Below are 16368 nucleotides of genomic sequence, written 5' to 3'. Positions count from 1 at the left end.
GGACATAGGAAACTGGTTTTATTACATAACTGTGGATTTGTGTGCAGCTGGGTCCTAACTAGGCAAAACAGATGCTGTAAGATATAAAAGGATTAAACTGTCTGGGTTACATGCCTAACATTTTGCTAAATATTTTATGTAGCATCATCTGGCACACATTAATTATGTTGTATTACTACTGTTTTAGAAAACAGTAGTTATAAATAAGTAGCTTTTTTTCCTGCTGCTTTGAACTTGGAGCAAAATGTTAATAATATCAGCAGCATGTTAAGTTTAATATTTATCATTAAGCGAAAGCCTAAACAATTACATGAGTAATGCTGTCTTTCAAAGGGCCCTTGTCAGCAGGAGGTGACATCTGAAGGTCCCCGCTAAAGTATGCTCTGAGAATCTCCAATAAATTGGCTGATGGCAGCTTTTACTGTGCACTGAAGAGTATTTTAACCGGAAAGCCAAATGCCAAATTAAACACAGATAAAAATAGCCAGCTGCTCAGTTCTATTTGTAAAATAAGAAGGATTCTAAAAACTTTGTGAAGCTGAATTTTCTCCAGATTAAAGCCAGTGAAGGGTACTCTTAGATCCAGTAACTTTAGCGGGTTTTCATATTGTAGTAGAAATAACTGCAATTAAAACTTGAAAATGAGGACAATTTTTACTACAGAAGAACTGTAATGGAAACTACTTTAAAGAAAATGAAAGACATTTAAATAAGTCTTAGAATCTCATCCAGTCTGAAACGAGGTGATTTCTCTCATGTATGAAGTATTTGAGTGCACCAACTTCTTGCCTTACATGTCTTGTATACTTATCTGTGTTACCTATGTATCACATACAGTCCTGTGGCTTCTAAAACCATTGACATCTTTCAATCATTATATTCATTTTCACAACACAGTGGAGAAGTATCATCCCTAATTTTAAGGTTATGAACAGAAAGAATAAATAATTACCTTGGAAATCCATAAAAAAACAGAAGTAGCTGCCAAATTTAACATTGGTAGTCTTTTGTTTTTCATCTTAGTTTGGGTGCTTTTGTATCTGACAAGTAAAATATTTGGATGAAGAGGAAAGCATACCTAAAAGAGGTCATATAACAAGCAGTCTTGGAAGTTAATTTGACTTTATTTGAACAGAATACAGTCACCTAGAAAACAAGCTAACTATTTTTAAACACTGACAGATGCAAGAGACAGCACAGGTAATTACTGGAGAAGCGGTAGTTTCATTATCTCTAAACTACTTAGAATAACAAACCACATTACAATTCCTTAGGACAATCTATTTGTGAATATTTGCATACTTGCCCTAACAAGTTCTATCATGCACTCAAGTGAGATATAAGCTATCCAGTTTTTTAAGCTTACAAACATCATATTATGCAAACAATTTTAAGTAAATACTTTTTACCTAATTTGAAAAATCTGTCACCTTCCACAGCACCACATGAAGTTCTTGTTTTAAAATAACATTAAATCCACAGCAATAGCTAAATATTTTAAATACTTATGTAATACACTGTAAACTCTATGTAAACACTACGTACACCAAAAAAACATACAAAGAACAGGAAGATCATTTTGATTAGCAAAGATACCTCAAATGTATCGCCAGAATCATTTTTTCTGTTCTTACGACTTATCCCCAAACCACTCCCAGAAAAGGCACAGTTGGTGGTGATTTTTTTTTTTTTTTTTTTAAACACACAAAGCCAGAATCAACACAGTAGGCCAATGCAGTCAAATACTGCTCTTATTTCCAGGAGGAACAGGTAAGGAACTTGCATTAGTGTCCGGATGGCTCAGGAAGATTCTAATCATGAAAGATCTCCAGCATCTGCTTACTGCCCTAGGCTCAAATGCAGAAAAGAATCACAAATTAAATTTAGGTTCGGAGAACTTGGCTGTACATCTTGGACATGACTGCCAGCTAGAGTTACTTGCCTATTCCAAGGCAGTACTGAGGCTCAGCTCACAATCAGCTATTAATGGCACTCAGGAGAGATGATAGTTTTTAAAATTAAATTGGTAATTACTGTTCAAAGATTATACTCATAAAGTATTAGACAATACTTCCACTTTGTGCAAACAAAACCTTTAAATAAATAATCTTTTAAAATTTATCACAATGCTTCAATACATTATGCAGTACAGTTCAGAATATTAAAGTCATTCCAACTTTTTATTATGACAGTATCTAAAAAAGTTCTCCTTTACCAGCAAATGGTGCCATATTTGGCAAAGAAATGGTATTGTTAATTCTTTAAACCAAGATATGCATATATGAGTTATCCCCATTTTGTTAGAAAAAGATGCATTTAAGAAAAATATTTTAGTAAGTCTATATTCTAAGCTATCTGATAATACTTACACTACTACACTAAACGAACTGCCTTTTATGGACTATATACATTGATGAACACAAGTTCAGATGCTCTTAAGTTTCCTAGAAGACAGAAAGCATTGCTGGAATCTATCACTTATTGTTGCAAGTAATCTTTGAAAAGTGAGAAGAAACTCCATTTTGGGATTGCTGCTTTTAGAGCATATTCCAAATACCTGTATAACCATCATCCAGAAATCTGCAAAAGATGCTGATATATTGCATTCATGGTATCAAAAAATAGAAAGATTGAGCACTGGATTTCTACATAAAAATGGAGCTTGAGGTATTTATACAATCCTTTATAATGGAGATTAAATATTACCCATTGCATGTTGTCTGCAACTATTCAGGACTTGTTACACAAAATACCATTCCTATGTTGTTATTTGGAAGACCTACTGTTGCACAAGGTGTAAGTTAATTAAAGTCAGTTGAACTTTCATTAGCTATAAAATTTGAGTATTAACAAAGTGCTGTCTAAGTTCAGTGCAAAAGACTAAAGCAATTGGTCTGCACCAAGACTTAGATAATGACCAAGCAGGTCCTGCAAAGAACCCACAGCCTCCCTCTCTGTACAGAGGCTGCCAGAGTGAGTGCAGGACAACTACACAAGCTGCAGCACAGACATCTCCAGTCAGATTCCTTCCCTCTGTTCTCAACAGTGACTCTTCAGCAGTGAACTCAAAAATGGGTTTAGTCAAGAGAAAGGGTCATTTCTGGCCATGTTGACAAAGTACATTTTAGTCAAAAATGTCTGAGATGGATTAAAACCAACAAAACACTGTTTAGAGTCACTCAGTTTCTTTAAATAGTCATATTAAATCCTGTATACATCAGGTATCCTTTGGGGTAAGAAAACCAAACCAAACCAACCAACCTACAAGATCAATACAATCCAGGGTGGGCACAAATGGGCTGGATCACCACTGTCATAGTTTGAAATTCAGCAAGACCTCACATTTAAGCATGTCACTCAGGCTTTTCACTTTGCTTTTGGTATCTGCATGGGTGCACAGTAATTTTCAGTAACTTGTTTTCATTTCTTTTGTTCACTTCAGATGATTTTTTTTTCAGAAAGAGATTTTTGCTAATCTGACAATCATACTGTTTTGCATTCAGTATAGGGGCAAGCTGGACAAAAACTACTATAATTTCCAATTCATACACAATTATGATTTCTTGGTGGTTAACTGATTAGTTTTCTTGACTGGTGCATCAGAGAAAGGAACCAGATTCACTGGGGAAGTATCAGCAACACTACACTAAATATAAAACATCTCAATTTCCTTTCAGGATAAAATGTGAAATAGTCAACATGGTCTAAAATCATGCACTATTTTACTTACCTATTTGTATTTTGACAAGATAAAACATTTTCACGTGGCCTTTGTAAAATGTCTTTCTAGTTTGTGTGAATATAACTAGTGTTGTATGATTAATTCCTTAGAAAACACATGCACTTGTGAAGGCTATGATAAACTGAACACATTTGCTACAGGGCATTTTTAAAACACTACTGCTTGCAAGACCATCAGTTTGACAGAGCCTGCTATAGAACAAAATAGGCCAAAACTAAAACTTGGCATGCCAGCACACTTTAATTCCGTATTTGTGAAATGACTTTTCAAACTTAGGAGCTCTTTTCACTACCTTAAAAGGAAAACCCACACATACACATGAAATTCTAACAATTCTAACACCATATTTGTTCTTTACCAACTAGCATATACCTTGTTTTAATGGTTTAAAGCAATTAAATTCCTCAAGATTGTGCATATCCAGGCATTACTGAGGAAATAAAGACACTCATCACTATTCTTCTTAAATTTTATTCCATAATAAAAAATAGAAGATGAAAGAAAGAGTGTTCAAGAATTAAAGCAATTATTGGTCAATGTAAGGAGCAGTAAACTAATTATCTAAATGATGACTAAGGACCTGGTTCATCAAAACTAATTCTGGGTCCTCCATGGCATAGTTGTAGGTTGTAGGCTTCTACAGAACAGAAATCCAGATTATCTTTTGCTGAAGCAGGTCCTTTATTATCTAGAGAACACTTGATTTCATATACTATTTATCCTTCTCTTTTTGTTCTTTCTCCTTCTTTTCACGTTCAGCTTTTGCTTCCTCCTCCTCATGTTGTTTTATCAATTGTTCCACCTCCTTTTGCTTCAGAACCCTTATTACTGTCTTTCCGTTCTCTCTTGTCAGTGTTGCAATTTCAACTGAAACACATGGAACAGACAGCAGCATTTAGGCAGAGCAATCATCAGCAGGGCAAGGTTTGAGATTACAAGTGACAGTGAGGCAGAAGGCTCCAATCCTCCCTCTGCCAAGCAGCCTGGCTGGAGGCAGCCACCTGCAGTCCCCTCCTGCAGCAGAACACAGCAGCAGGGTAGCTCCTCTCAGGGGTTCTGCTCCCAGACACACAGGCATTTCAATCCCCAAACTGCAGCCTCACCTCTGCAGCTGGCCAACAGGGATCATCCTGGACTAAGCTATCTGAATGCCTCTTAGGCTAAGGCTGAGAACTGCTGCGTCTTCTAAAAATGGGTTTTTTTGTGACAACTAAAACTCCAGGAGCCACATCTGGAATATGTGCACTCACTGTTCCCTTTGTTTAAGCAGAGGGTGCCGTCCCATCAGCGAACGCTCACCTTTCTCAGCAGAGAGCTTGCTGACATCCATGGTTTTGTTTAGAACCTTAATGGCCAATGCCAGGGCAGTCTTTAAGGTCATTTCCCCTTCTTTGTAGTCTTGCTTCAGCATTGACACAGCTGCCTGTAAATGTCACAGAAATTAAAATGGTGTCTTTGGGCAATCAACCAAACAGTTGGGGTTCTGCCAGATAATACTAACACATGAGTTAACAGCAGCATTTCTACAATTACCTATAAATCTCTCCTGCACTAATAATCAACAATTCAGCTTAATTAATACAGTACAATTTACACTTTTTAACTTGTCTTTTTGAGAAGAAAACACCCAGAACTTACAGCACTGTTATTCCCAATGCATGTGGCTTTCCACCCTCCATAATTTCCACTAGGATCACTTTGATACAGCTGAAATCCGTAATGCTTATCCCAGCCAATGTAGAGCAATGAAACACCAAAAGGACGTTTTCCTGTTGAAAAGAAGGCTATTAGCAACCTAAATATAGTAACAAGATTGGTCGTGAGTGACAATTACTTTCTTTGATTTCGTTTTTCAATCTATTCCTGTGAACTAGGATTTAACAGAGAGTTCTGCACTTCTGTTGCTTGAGATAAGCACGCCAGCATTTCTTTCTAAGTCACGGGGTGGGAGGCAGCGGAGGTTTATTCCATTTAACCTTAAGAGCAGCTCATTTGTGTCTCCACAAATTGTAATTTATCATCTCAGGACTTCAAATCACAATTTAGTATTTCAAGTATGTAGCTTAGCTGTTAAAGCATTTAACTTAGCAGTGTCAAAAGCCAGGTAGTTAAAAAGGTAGTTAAAATTCTCTCCCACTACATATATGTAAAACAACAGAATCATCAGTTCACATACTAAGGAACACTACTTACAATATCATTTTCTAATATGTTGCTTGAGCCACAGAAATAGTATTTTTTTTTAAGTGTACAATATTGATATCACTGCATACAGCCTTGCTTTTGATTCATTGTGCCATTATGCTGGATAGGCCCAAAATGTTGAAAGGTTGCCTAAACAATTCTCTGCTGGTCTTTTGAAGGTATTCATTAAATGGAAGAGCAGTCAAAGCATTCTATGCAATGGCCCAGCATCTCAGCCATCAATTTCCCGAGCAATAAAAAGTAGAAGCCTCAGCAGCAAAAAACAGTAACCATGACTACCCATTCCCCTCTTAAATTATTTTTTTCTAAGCATAACTTTTTAAACAGAATTCACTAGGACTGTCCACAGACTTAGATCCTTCATATTATGTAAGAGAATTGTTCTTGAGACATTTAGTAACACAATGATTCATCACACTTCATTACCTCCAAACTGTGTATAAGCCTGCTTGATATCACACAGTGCTGTTACTAGTTGTTCACAAGGAATGGGCTCTTGATACTGTAACAAATACCTAATATCAAAGAAGAAAAATACCAGGTTTCAAAACTTGTTTTGCTGACCATATCCTGTATCACATTTAAGAGGAAACAAGTTCCTAAGTTAAAGCCTCTTTGATCTAGCTGTTCTATTTCAATCTACTTCTGATCTACTAATGCATGTTCATTCTGATCAAATGCATAAAGAGAGCGGAATGTGACAGCACAGGCAAGTGAAACCATGTTAGCTGTCAGCAGACCTACCTCTGTGCAATCAGTCTCAGCTCATTTGTTAGAACATTGGCATCTGAAGTTATTCCTGCAACACTGCAAGCCATATCCCTGCAAGAAAAGCATACAAATTAACTGAATTCCTGTCAATCTCCAACCAACAGTCAGGTCTTTATACAGGGATTCAAGCAGAGCACCTACTGTCGGGCTTTTCTGATAAAACTACACAGCTGCCATACAAAACAGGTTAATCAGCTCCTGCCTTTAGGGTACACCAGAAATATCCGTAACCTTTTGCTAAAAGCAAAGGTGGACAGCAAAAGTCAGCGAGTCAGTATATTAGTTATACATACAGTTCTGAGAAGAGGGTTGTGCCAAGGATGATTAAATTCTGAGTGGCTTTACAAGAGCTATTAGGCACATACAGGTGCCTCTCAGGAGGCCACCTGACACAGCACACCACAACACCAAAGGAGCCACACAGATGTGACAGGCCTTCAGTGGGAGTTGCTGGCTAACACATGGCATCTGTGTAACTGAAACTTAGTGGTCTTGATAGGACCCTAAGAAAAATAAGCACTTCAATGTTTGATTGTTTTGTTAGCTCTTAATTTAGAATCTCTTTAGCTCAATCTGATATGCTACAAAGCTTTCACTACACAAAAAGGATTCGTGAAATTACGAATTTTCCAAAAGATGGAAGGGCTGTTTTAGGTGACTGCTCCAGTGTGCTATTACACTGCCTCCTTGAAAATCCAGCACTTCTTCCTGCCATTCTAGATGCTTTCAAGATCAGTGTGGAATAGGAAGCTGACAGGATGGAAAACTATTTGTGTTTCATGTGCAGCTTTTGTCAAGGATGAAGCTCTACCTCCCTTGCTACAAGAAAGCACAATCCATAAAACTCCTTGCTCTGACATCACAAATTTAACTTCCAGGAGCTAGAAAGGAAATGGTAATAGAAAGACATTTTATCTCTGCAACAATTATGGCAAAGAAGCCTAAGGCATGTTTTACCCAGTTATCTTGTTCTTTTTGAGTCACCAAAGAAAAACAGAGACATAGAAGGTGAGCTGAAATAGCATGGTAATTTTTGTGGGCATTCTTTATTCTGCCTCCCAATGGCATTTTGTAAAACTGGTATTTCCCAGTTTTCTTAAATGCTAAAATACCATTACTTTGTATCGTGTAGTACCAACAAACAAGCTATTCCACCTAGAAAATTCTCCTAGAGATAAAAAAACAAACCAGCAATACTTCTACTTTAGAAGAACTACTGAAGTGAACAATGACGAAATAGTCCTACTTGTCTAAAACGCCAAACAAAAAGATTATTAACAGTTCAAATAAAATAAGACCAGGTTACGTGCTAATCAGTGCTTTGTGGCTAATAACATCACTGGACATTTAACCATCATTTCAACTTACTCATTAAGTTTGTATATTTTCTCTGAGAAAAACACTTCATCAAGAAGCTTGTGAATGTTGCGCCTCTCTGCTGCCAGCAGAACTCCATCATTTGCTAGAATTCCCAGGCAAGTGCCTGCATGCCCGATGGCTTCCATTGCATATTCAACCTGGTACAGGCGACCTGGGAAAGGATTGAAATTCCTATCATCAAAAAATGACACTGAACAAGACCAACTACACAAGGTGACTTAAAATTACAAGAATCTGACAAGTGCTCATTGTACCGTCTACTCTTACTTCTTCAGTGTGTTACCAGTCAATAGAAAATTAACTGGCTGAAAAGGAGGGAGTCAGAGAAGGAAAATAAGGTAATACTGGACATGGCCACTGGGGAGAAAAACCCTTTCTATTAAAAAAAAAAGAAAAAAGAAAAAATTTAAAGAGCTCTCCGCTGCAGTAAAATGAGCCAAGACAAATTTTCAATAAACAAAGAAAATATTTAATATTGGACTTCTTGAGTTTATCCCATCTAAGAAGTAAGAAAACATGGTTTGTACGTACTTGTTTCAGCATGTGCAAGAGTAACAAGGAGAGGTGTGATTGCACCAGCAGGTTATTATCCATTCTCAGGGGACCATACTCATAACCCATACTCATAACCATACTCAAACAAAAGATAAATGGTTATTTCAAAAACATGGCAGGTGATATTATTAATGGTACACGGTCTCATTATTGCTTCAATTAGAACGAATTTGAAAGTGCCCACTTTGGACCCTTGTTGTTCCTACAGAACTGGGTGTGGGTAAATATGATTTCTGTAACTTATATTCAGACAGAAACATGCTTCAAACCACCCTTTGTGCAAGTGTTTTGATAGTTTTGAGAAGATGGATAGAACAGTCAGAATTTACTTAAAAGTGTCGGGTTAAAAAATACCTTCCGGAGAAAATATGGTAGTTCTGGAGTCATATCTTCGAGACTGTAAAACGAATAGCTCAGTAAGTATCACCAGTCTCCCGTCACCAACGCTCGAAAGCCCCTGTATAACAGACCCACCCACTCGGTGACCAGGCTGGTCAGTGATGCCCGCAGCCCAGCCCCTGCAGTGTGACCGCCGCCCGCCGCCCCCGCCCGGGCCGTGACTCGGCAGGACCCGCGGCTCAGCAAAGCCCCTGGGAAGGCGGGTCACTCACCATGGTGCCGGGGACGCGCCGCGGGCAGAGAGCAGCGGGCCGGCAGGAGGGCACGGGAACCGGCACGGGAACCGGCACTGGGTCTGCAAGAGAGCACAGGGCACGTGAACCGGGAACCCCGGGAGCCGGCACCGAGCGCACCCCGGCACAGCCTCAGGGGGCGCTGCCGCCCGCCTCCCGCGCCCGCACTGCACAGTCATCCTCAGCGCGGCGGAGTGCGAGGGCCGCGCCGCCTTCCGCACCGCGCAGAGACGCGTCCGCGCCCCATCGCCCACCCGCCGCCCGTCCTCACTCACGGCGGGCCGGAAGGAACCGATAGGCCGGGCGGGGGAGGGGCCGAGGCCCGGCCGGCGGGCAAGAACCGGGCGCTGCGGCCGCGCCCGAACCTTCACCGCCGCGCCGGAAATGGCCGCCGCGCCTGCGCGGTGCTGCGTGCCGGCCTGGGGCGGGGCTTGCGCCCGTCCCTCTCGCCGCGGGGCGGGGCTTGCGCCCGTCCCTCTCGCCGCGGGGCGGGGCTGGCGCGCATCGTCCGCTGCGTGACGTGCGCGTGCCCGCGCTCCCCCGAAAGGAGCGGGAAACGGCTCCCCCGGACCTGTGAGGGCAGGTAGTGGTCACACCACACCCCCGGTGTGAAGGCAGGCAGTGGTCACACCACACCCCCGGTGTGAGGGCGAGTAACAGCCCTGCTCCCGCCCTGTGAGGGCAGGTAAGGGTCACACCACACCCCCGGTGTGAGGGCAGGTAGTGGTCACACCACACCCCCGGTGTGAGGGCGAGTAACAGCCCTGCTCCCGCCCTGTGAGGGCAGGTAAGGGTCACACCACACCCCCGGTGTGAGGGCGAGTAACAGCCCTGCTCCCGCCGTGTGAGGGCAGGTAAGGGTCACACCACACCCCCGGTGTGAGGGCGAGTAACAGCCCTGCTCCCGCCCTGTGAGGGCAGGTAAGGGTCACACCACACCCCCGGTGTGAGGGCGAGTAACAGCCCTGCTCCCGCCGTGTGAGGGCAGGTAAGGGTCACACCACACCCCCGGTGTGAGGGCGAGTAACAGCCCTGCTCCCGCCCTGTGAGGGCAGGTAGTGGTCACACCACACCCCCGGCGTGAGGGCGAGTAACAGCCCTGCTCCCGCCCTGTGAGGGCAGGTAAGGGTCACACCACACCCCCGGCGTGAGGGCGCGTAACGGCCACGCCCCAGTGCCCGCCGTGAGGGCGGTAATGGCTTCCTCTCCCGCTTCTCTGCCAGGGGGACGAGCCTGGCCCGGCCCCTGCCCGCGGAAACAGCGCGGGGGACGCGCCCCATTCAGCCCGGGCAGCGCTGCCTTTATTGCCTTTATTCAGTCCAGTGTCACCCTCAGCACCTCAGTGGCCACGGACCTACGGGGCAGGTGCGTGGTGCATGTACGCCTGGGCAGTCTCAAACCACGTCTTCTCCACAGCTTCCTGGCCCACTTCGAACATTGTCATCAAATGTTTCCAACCAGTTTTGGCTGTGATTGTGAGGTACTCCTTGTTTTCCGGGTACAGCAGAGCCGTGTGGGCAGCAATGACGAGGGACTGTGCAAACCTCCCGCTCACCAGGAGGAAGAGGGCACCTCTCTCCTGGATAGTGAGTGGCACAACACTCTCAAACCCTGCGAGAACATGTCCCCCAACGCTCAGAGGGTCTGGGCTCTCAATCATCATGTACATGATGGCTATCGCAACCTCAAACACGTAATACCCATAACTCATGTCACTGAAGTCCAGGATGCCAGACACTCTGTACTGGGGATTCTCCAGGGAAGCAGAACTAGAGTCTACTAGAATGTTGTGGTCATTAAGGTCGCCGTGATTGATACCTAAACACAGAAGAAATAGAAAAAGTATTTAATAATTATTAAACAGCTGAAACAGCTTTGAGAAGATGCACATCAAACTAACACTCGAGTACAAAACCACACTAGTCCCTTGCAGCATCAAGTGCTGCCTTTCACACCTTTACTGCTTCCCATGAACCTCCACTGCACTGCCAGATGACTGACAGCAATGGGTAAGAGGGAGTGTTACAAGATCTCACTCCAGGCTGGTGTGACCTGCAATACACTACATGTTTGCAAATGCACAATAGTAGTTTCCAACTGTAGAACTGTCACATCATCATCATCAGTATCAATGTCAATTGAATTCCAAAAATATGATTAAGTACTTATATGGGCCTTTTTTACAGTAGTACTGTATTCCATATGTATTTAGAAAGCTGATATAACAGCATGAAAATCATAGCCTTAAGTGGGAGCAAACTCATCAGAAACAAAGAATTGATCCTGACTAGACGGAACATTCCTCTTGGCTTACTCTGTGCTGTGCACATTCAGCACAATATTTGTCCAAGTCTAAGCTAGGGAAAAGAGATATACTTTGTTTGCCATTTTTGTTTTCCTTTTCCACAGACCTAAACTCCTGTAAGAAATTTCTGTGTCTCAGTACAACATAATTACAATAAGAATAAAATACTCACAGGCTCGGAAACTGCTTAGCTTGGGTATTACTTTGCCTTTAAACTGCTCAATAACTTGCTCCACCACTGCACGGTATTTGTTCTGGCCCAAGGCATAAATGTACTGATCTAGAAGAGGAACATTTGCCAGGTTCCAAATGAACTGACCTCGATGCAGACTTTTGACTGATGGGTGCTGGAATTTCTTTGGAAAAAGCACACAATAATGTAGGCCGTAAGAAAAAAATGCTGACTTCATGATTAAAGGGCTTGATTCAAAACCCCTATTAATTATAACAGGTTTCTAATAAGACTGAGAAACACTATGACTTGGACTATTGCTTTAATAGTAAAGAGTAAAAAATAACCTGAAGAATGATTAAGGCAAGCATCTTAGTATCTACATACAGCTTGAATGGCTTTTTCCCCATGTTTTAGGTACAAAGGTTATCTTAAGTAATTTGTCACTTCAATAATCTAAAATTGCTGTTGACTGTCCATAGGGTGACATTATGTGGCAACTTTGAGCCTCTGCCAAGGTCAGAGTCCCCCTCTGGCAGAGCTCAGCCTGCACAGCTGGTGCTGCAGAAAGCTGTGGGAGCACCAGAGACAGAAAACCTGCCAGTGTGCTGGGAACAGGCATACTCTGTGCTTTTAAAGGTGAGACCTTTGGGGGACAAGCCTTAGGAACAGCTGGTGTGTGAAAAATCCTGAGCACAGTAGTTTATGGAGACACTGACCATGGCTTTATTCTTATGGAAATTTGCCTTTGTACATCCAGGTCTCGCTACTTTAAACAAACAAGGTCCTTGACCTTTCTCTCACTAGCAAATGGAAGAGATGGTTTGGAAAGTGACATTCAGAGGGGAAAAGCATCTCTCCCACTGCACATCCCATGCTTATCTTGGACTCCTCAGATGCTTATTAAGGTTACCTCTGGGCCAGATTTGATCAGTGCATAGGGCAAATAAAAAAAAGCTTCCCACAAGAGTAGCTGGCTTCCTTTTAAGAAAAAACCCAAAAACTATGCTTGTAATTAAGGCTCTTAAAGATCACTAAATGGTAGTCAAAAGTGGACAGCGTATGAACAGGTGAAGAACAAGATTGAGCCTAAACCACCTTGGTGGATGATAATCCATATGTTAAGGGAATAAAGAGCCTTTTCCATCAGAATTGCTTCTCATTAACTACTTCCTCCTTGGCAGGACGAGTCACAGGCATATTTTGAGACTTATTTTAATTATAAGAGTGTGACCAGTGTGTAAGAAGGCAACAGTAAGTTATCTTCCCCAACTGAAAAATGCTCCTGTAATTTAAGAATATGGTTAGTAAAACTGGCAATTCACATTTCATAACTGTCTGAAGCTGGTAGCCAGAACATGAGAAGAAAAGGTTAATGAAAGGTTAATAAATAATGTGAGTTCTTTCATGAATCAAACTTAATTACTGGCTGATTGATCAGCCTTATTGTCCCGTATAACTACAGAGTAAAGACAGAACTTATTTTGCACTAAAACTATTTAAGTGGAAGCAATGCAAATGAGAAGTGTCACAGATCCCTGTTTGTTGGCACAGCTGGCACTGTAGGGAGGGTACCAGCTGCTACCAATGTGAAATGGTCACATTGCTAATGATGAGGAGAAAGTCAACAAGTCAAAAGGAATTCAAAGTAATAGATCAGCCAGCTGTGCACTATGCAAAAATCCTTTAAAACAAGCTTGGCATTCTTCTAATACAAGATCCCTAGGGTTCATTCTCCTCTATTTGCCAGGTTTGAAACACTAACAGGTGAGCTTTGCATAAGTAAAAAGAACTCCTTATCTCTCTGTGGTACAAAAATGCATTGCAGAAGGATCATCAGTACCAAGTCACTTGCCATGTACTTGGAGAAAGGCTTTAAGTAGCAGCCAGCTCGGAGGCTGGCACCTGAGCCATGAATCAAACTGACATCTGCAGTCACCAACTTACATTGTGCAGGCCAGAAAAGCAGGCAGCAAGCACGTGAGCGAATACTGAAGAGACATTGATTAAGAGAGAAGTCTGAGGCTGAAGCATGAGAACTCACCTCTGAGAGCACTTTATCCACCCTGGCAGCGAACTTCCCGATCTCATACAGAATCTGAGCACTGGTAGCAATTTTTGCTACTGGTGTACCTGGCAGGTAAGTCAGCAGTCTGACCATGTACTTCTTGCTCCCAGGTCTAGTATCTGACAAGGACACATGCAGTCAGTCACTCCGATATGTGCTATTGAGTATTAATTAATGCAAGAGGCAAAAAACGTTTATCCCAGTATAGAAGTTGTCAGATGTAGCTCATAAAACAGATTTCATGCAAAGATTTGATTTACCAGAATGTTGTATAATAATGTACAAATCTTAACACACTTACAAAATCTATGCTGGATCTTTAGTTCTTGTGCTTGGACCCAACTCAGCACTAGGCAGGGTTCCTACAGTGCCCGCGCACACCCACGTAAAGTTTTGCAGCAGAACAGGTCTCAGGAATCCCAAATGTTGTATGGAAGTTACAGTGACAGTAAAAGCTAAATGCCAACACAATTTTTCTTCCAAACACTTAAAGCAATTTACTCTGGCTTCAGAGATGGGCTAGAACTGTATTTTACACCACTCTGCAGGCAAATAATTTCGAGCACCATGTAGTCAATGAAGCGTTTTTTAACATTTCTTGTGCATGGACACAGACATCAGATAAATGTTTTCTCCAATTTGTTAAACTGAAGTGTTTTCCTAGTTAATTATTACTCTCTCTGAGTTGCTTTGCTTCTGGTATTTTAAGTTTGGACTATTATGGCTGGAACACAGGTCACCTGATATATATCCCTACTATTGAAACACAAGCCTAGAGTTTCCCTTTAGCACATACATGGTGTGCCATATAGCAAGCTACTGCCGAGCTAAGGGTGAGAGTGGGCACCTGCTCTCAGGTGCCCACTCTCAAAGGTGCCCACAATGGCTCACCTCCCGACTCCAGAGACATTATGTTACCATCTTTTGTGAGATAAGGAGTAGGTGAAGGGAAGCCTTCAGCACTGAGAAACATCATGGCCTGGGTCTGCGCTTCAATGAGGTCAGGCTCCTGGCTGTCTTCTGAATTGGTGATTTTGAGGACATACTCATCAGCACCTTCAGCTGAGACACGCACATGGAAGTTCTGATCATCATAGCTGGGGAGTGGCCTGACCCAAGATACCTTCAATCCAAACACCCTGTCAACCAATTCAGCTGCCTCTTTCTCACCAAGTGTTGGTTTGGTCAAGGTCTGGAGTTGACAATCATTTCCAGAAGACATTGTGTCTCTAGGAGAAAAAGAAAAGCTGGATGATCTGATCTGTAATCTGACATCAGAAGCAGTAATCACTGCAAAAAAATACATTCAGCTACTGGAGAAGAGTTTCCCACATTTATTAAACAAGTAAAGAAAACCAACCCCCCTTGCCAGCTCGGGTTTCTTACATCGTAGCTTATGAACTACTTAGGCTGCAGCCACTCCAAAGAAAGACTGTTAGAGAGATGCACTCAGTCTGTTCAGAAGAGCAGGCATGAAAAGCTTATTAACCAAGCTTTTATTATCTCATTTCTAGCAGCAGCCTAACCTGGTATTGTTGATAGGTAGGAATGACTCCCTAAGGAACAGAGTTGCTGAATCCCTGATCAGGAAGTCTTCAATTCGTGCCTGCAAAAGGCAAAAAGTACTTTAGTACATCATAACGTTAAAGCAGATTAAATCTTTCCGCTTGGTCACGGCCTTCCACATTCCTATGCTAAGAAAGGCAGCACAAACCTGCAGACGCTCGCTCGTCTCCCGCCCGCCCAGCTGCAGGAATCTCGAGCCTCCCCAGACGAGCAACCCTTGGACTCGGCGGGAGCCGCGCCAACCTTTGCCCAGCCCGGGGAGGCCGAGGAGCTGCAGAAGCTGCCGTCAGCCGGGGGCCCAGCCAGCCCAGCCCCCACCAGCCCGGTTCTCGGCCGGAGCGCCTTGTGTTCAGCGGAAGGCGGGGCTGCGCCCGCCCTTGCCCACCCCGAGCGCGGGCAGGGAGGGCCCAGCGCTGCAGCCGAGCCCGGCCGGAGCCTCCCCGCGGCGCGGGAGCGCTGCCCCATGGCACGGGCTTTGTTTTTCAACAGCACGAGAGGGAAGGAAAGCTACGACTTCCTGTCACAAAGGCAGAAGAACACTTAAAAAACCCTGCGCCCACAGCGAGCAGGAGGGAAGACATCCGTTTTATTCTTTTGTTTAAACCCTTTTATCAACACACCAGATAAAAATCTCTGCCAAATGCTTAGCCTGAAGACCACATCTATAAATATATGTAACAAATCTGAAGCATCTTGCTCAGGACGTCCTTTAGACTGTCTCAGAGATCAGACTGGGACAATGGATCCAGTCCTAGAAAACTTTACACTTAATGAAAATAATGACAAACTTCAAGATTAATATAGAAATCTCTTCTGAAACTCCGAATGAAAAAAAGAAGTAATCTGTCATAGTTGACGTTCTGCTATGACAGAATTAGGAACCTGAAGAAAAAGGAATTTAGGAAAGGCATGCTGAAAAAAACCCAAAACCATCTCTACACGCCCTCCCCCCCCCCCCCCCCCCCAACAGCA

General features: G+C 42.8%; 2 protein-coding genes across 4 annotated transcripts; both read right to left on the bottom strand.

Annotated features, from left to right (window-relative positions):
• Nucleotides 1-1105: 1105 nt before the first annotated feature.
• Nucleotides 1106-9341, bottom strand: PSMA4 (proteasome 20S subunit alpha 4). The gene is made up of 8 exons (XM_032123001.1): nt 9265-9341; nt 9008-9050; nt 8087-8249; nt 6692-6769; nt 6374-6462; nt 5381-5511; nt 5042-5165; nt 1106-4609 (listed from the first exon to the last, which is right to left on the bottom strand). Exons 1-8 carry the CDS (start codon nt 9265-9267, stop codon nt 4455-4457), a joined length of 786 nt encoding a protein of 261 aa, XP_031978892.1. The 5' UTR covers nt 9268-9341; the 3' UTR covers nt 1106-4454.
• On the bottom strand, nt 9265-15891 carry HYKK (hydroxylysine kinase). Of its 3 annotated transcripts, XM_032123000.1 has the most exons (7): nt 15545-15891; nt 15357-15436; nt 14722-15059; nt 13807-13949; nt 11763-11946; nt 10640-11103; nt 9265-9347 (listed from the first exon to the last, which is right to left on the bottom strand). In XM_032123000.1, the coding sequence occupies exons 3-6, from the start codon at nt 15050-15052 to the stop codon at nt 10640-10642; spliced, it is 1122 nt and encodes a 373-aa protein (XP_031978891.1). In that variant the 5' UTR covers nt 15053-15059; nt 15357-15436; nt 15545-15891; the 3' UTR covers nt 9265-9347. The 3 variants fall into 3 exon arrangements, with proteins under 3 accessions (XP_031978891.1, XP_031978889.1, XP_031978890.1); XM_032122998.1 differs by lacking the exons at nt 15357-15436; nt 15545-15891 and having other exon boundaries at nt 14722-15076; XM_032122999.1 differs by lacking the exons at nt 9265-9347; nt 15357-15436; nt 15545-15891 and having other exon boundaries at nt 10584-11103; nt 14722-15076.
• Between the last annotated feature and the right edge of the window lie 477 nt (nt 15892-16368).

Source organism: Corvus moneduloides, chromosome 13 (genome assembly GCF_009650955.1).
Source record: "Corvus moneduloides isolate bCorMon1 chromosome 13, bCorMon1.pri, whole genome shotgun sequence".
Taxonomy (NCBI): Eukaryota; Metazoa; Chordata; class Aves; order Passeriformes; family Corvidae; genus Corvus; species Corvus moneduloides.
Note: the sequence above shows the minus strand (reverse complement) of the source record. Positions and strands in the feature narration are given on the sequence as shown.

Coding starts and splice junctions, on each gene's coding strand:
- HYKK (XM_032123000.1), bottom strand. CDS start 15,052: ATGTCTTCTGGAAATGATTGTCAACTCCAGACCTTGACCAAACCAACA. Junction 13,950..14,721: donor AATGTCTCTGGAGTCGGGAG/GTGAGCCATTGT, acceptor TGTCCTTGTCAG/ATACTAGACCTGGGAGCAAG. Junction 11,104..11,762: donor GCTAAGCAGTTTCCGAGCCT/GTGAGTATTTTA, acceptor TTCTGTGTTTAG/GTATCAATCACGGCGACCTT.
- PSMA4 (XM_032123001.1), bottom strand. Junction 8,250..9,007: donor TACCATATTTTCTCCGGAAG/GTATTTTTTAAC, acceptor ATCCTTTCCCAG/GTCGCCTGTACCAGGTTGAA. Junction 4,610..5,041: donor CAAGCTCTCTGCTGAGAAAG/GTGAGCGTTCGC, acceptor CATGTGTTTCAG/TTGAAATTGCAACACTGACA.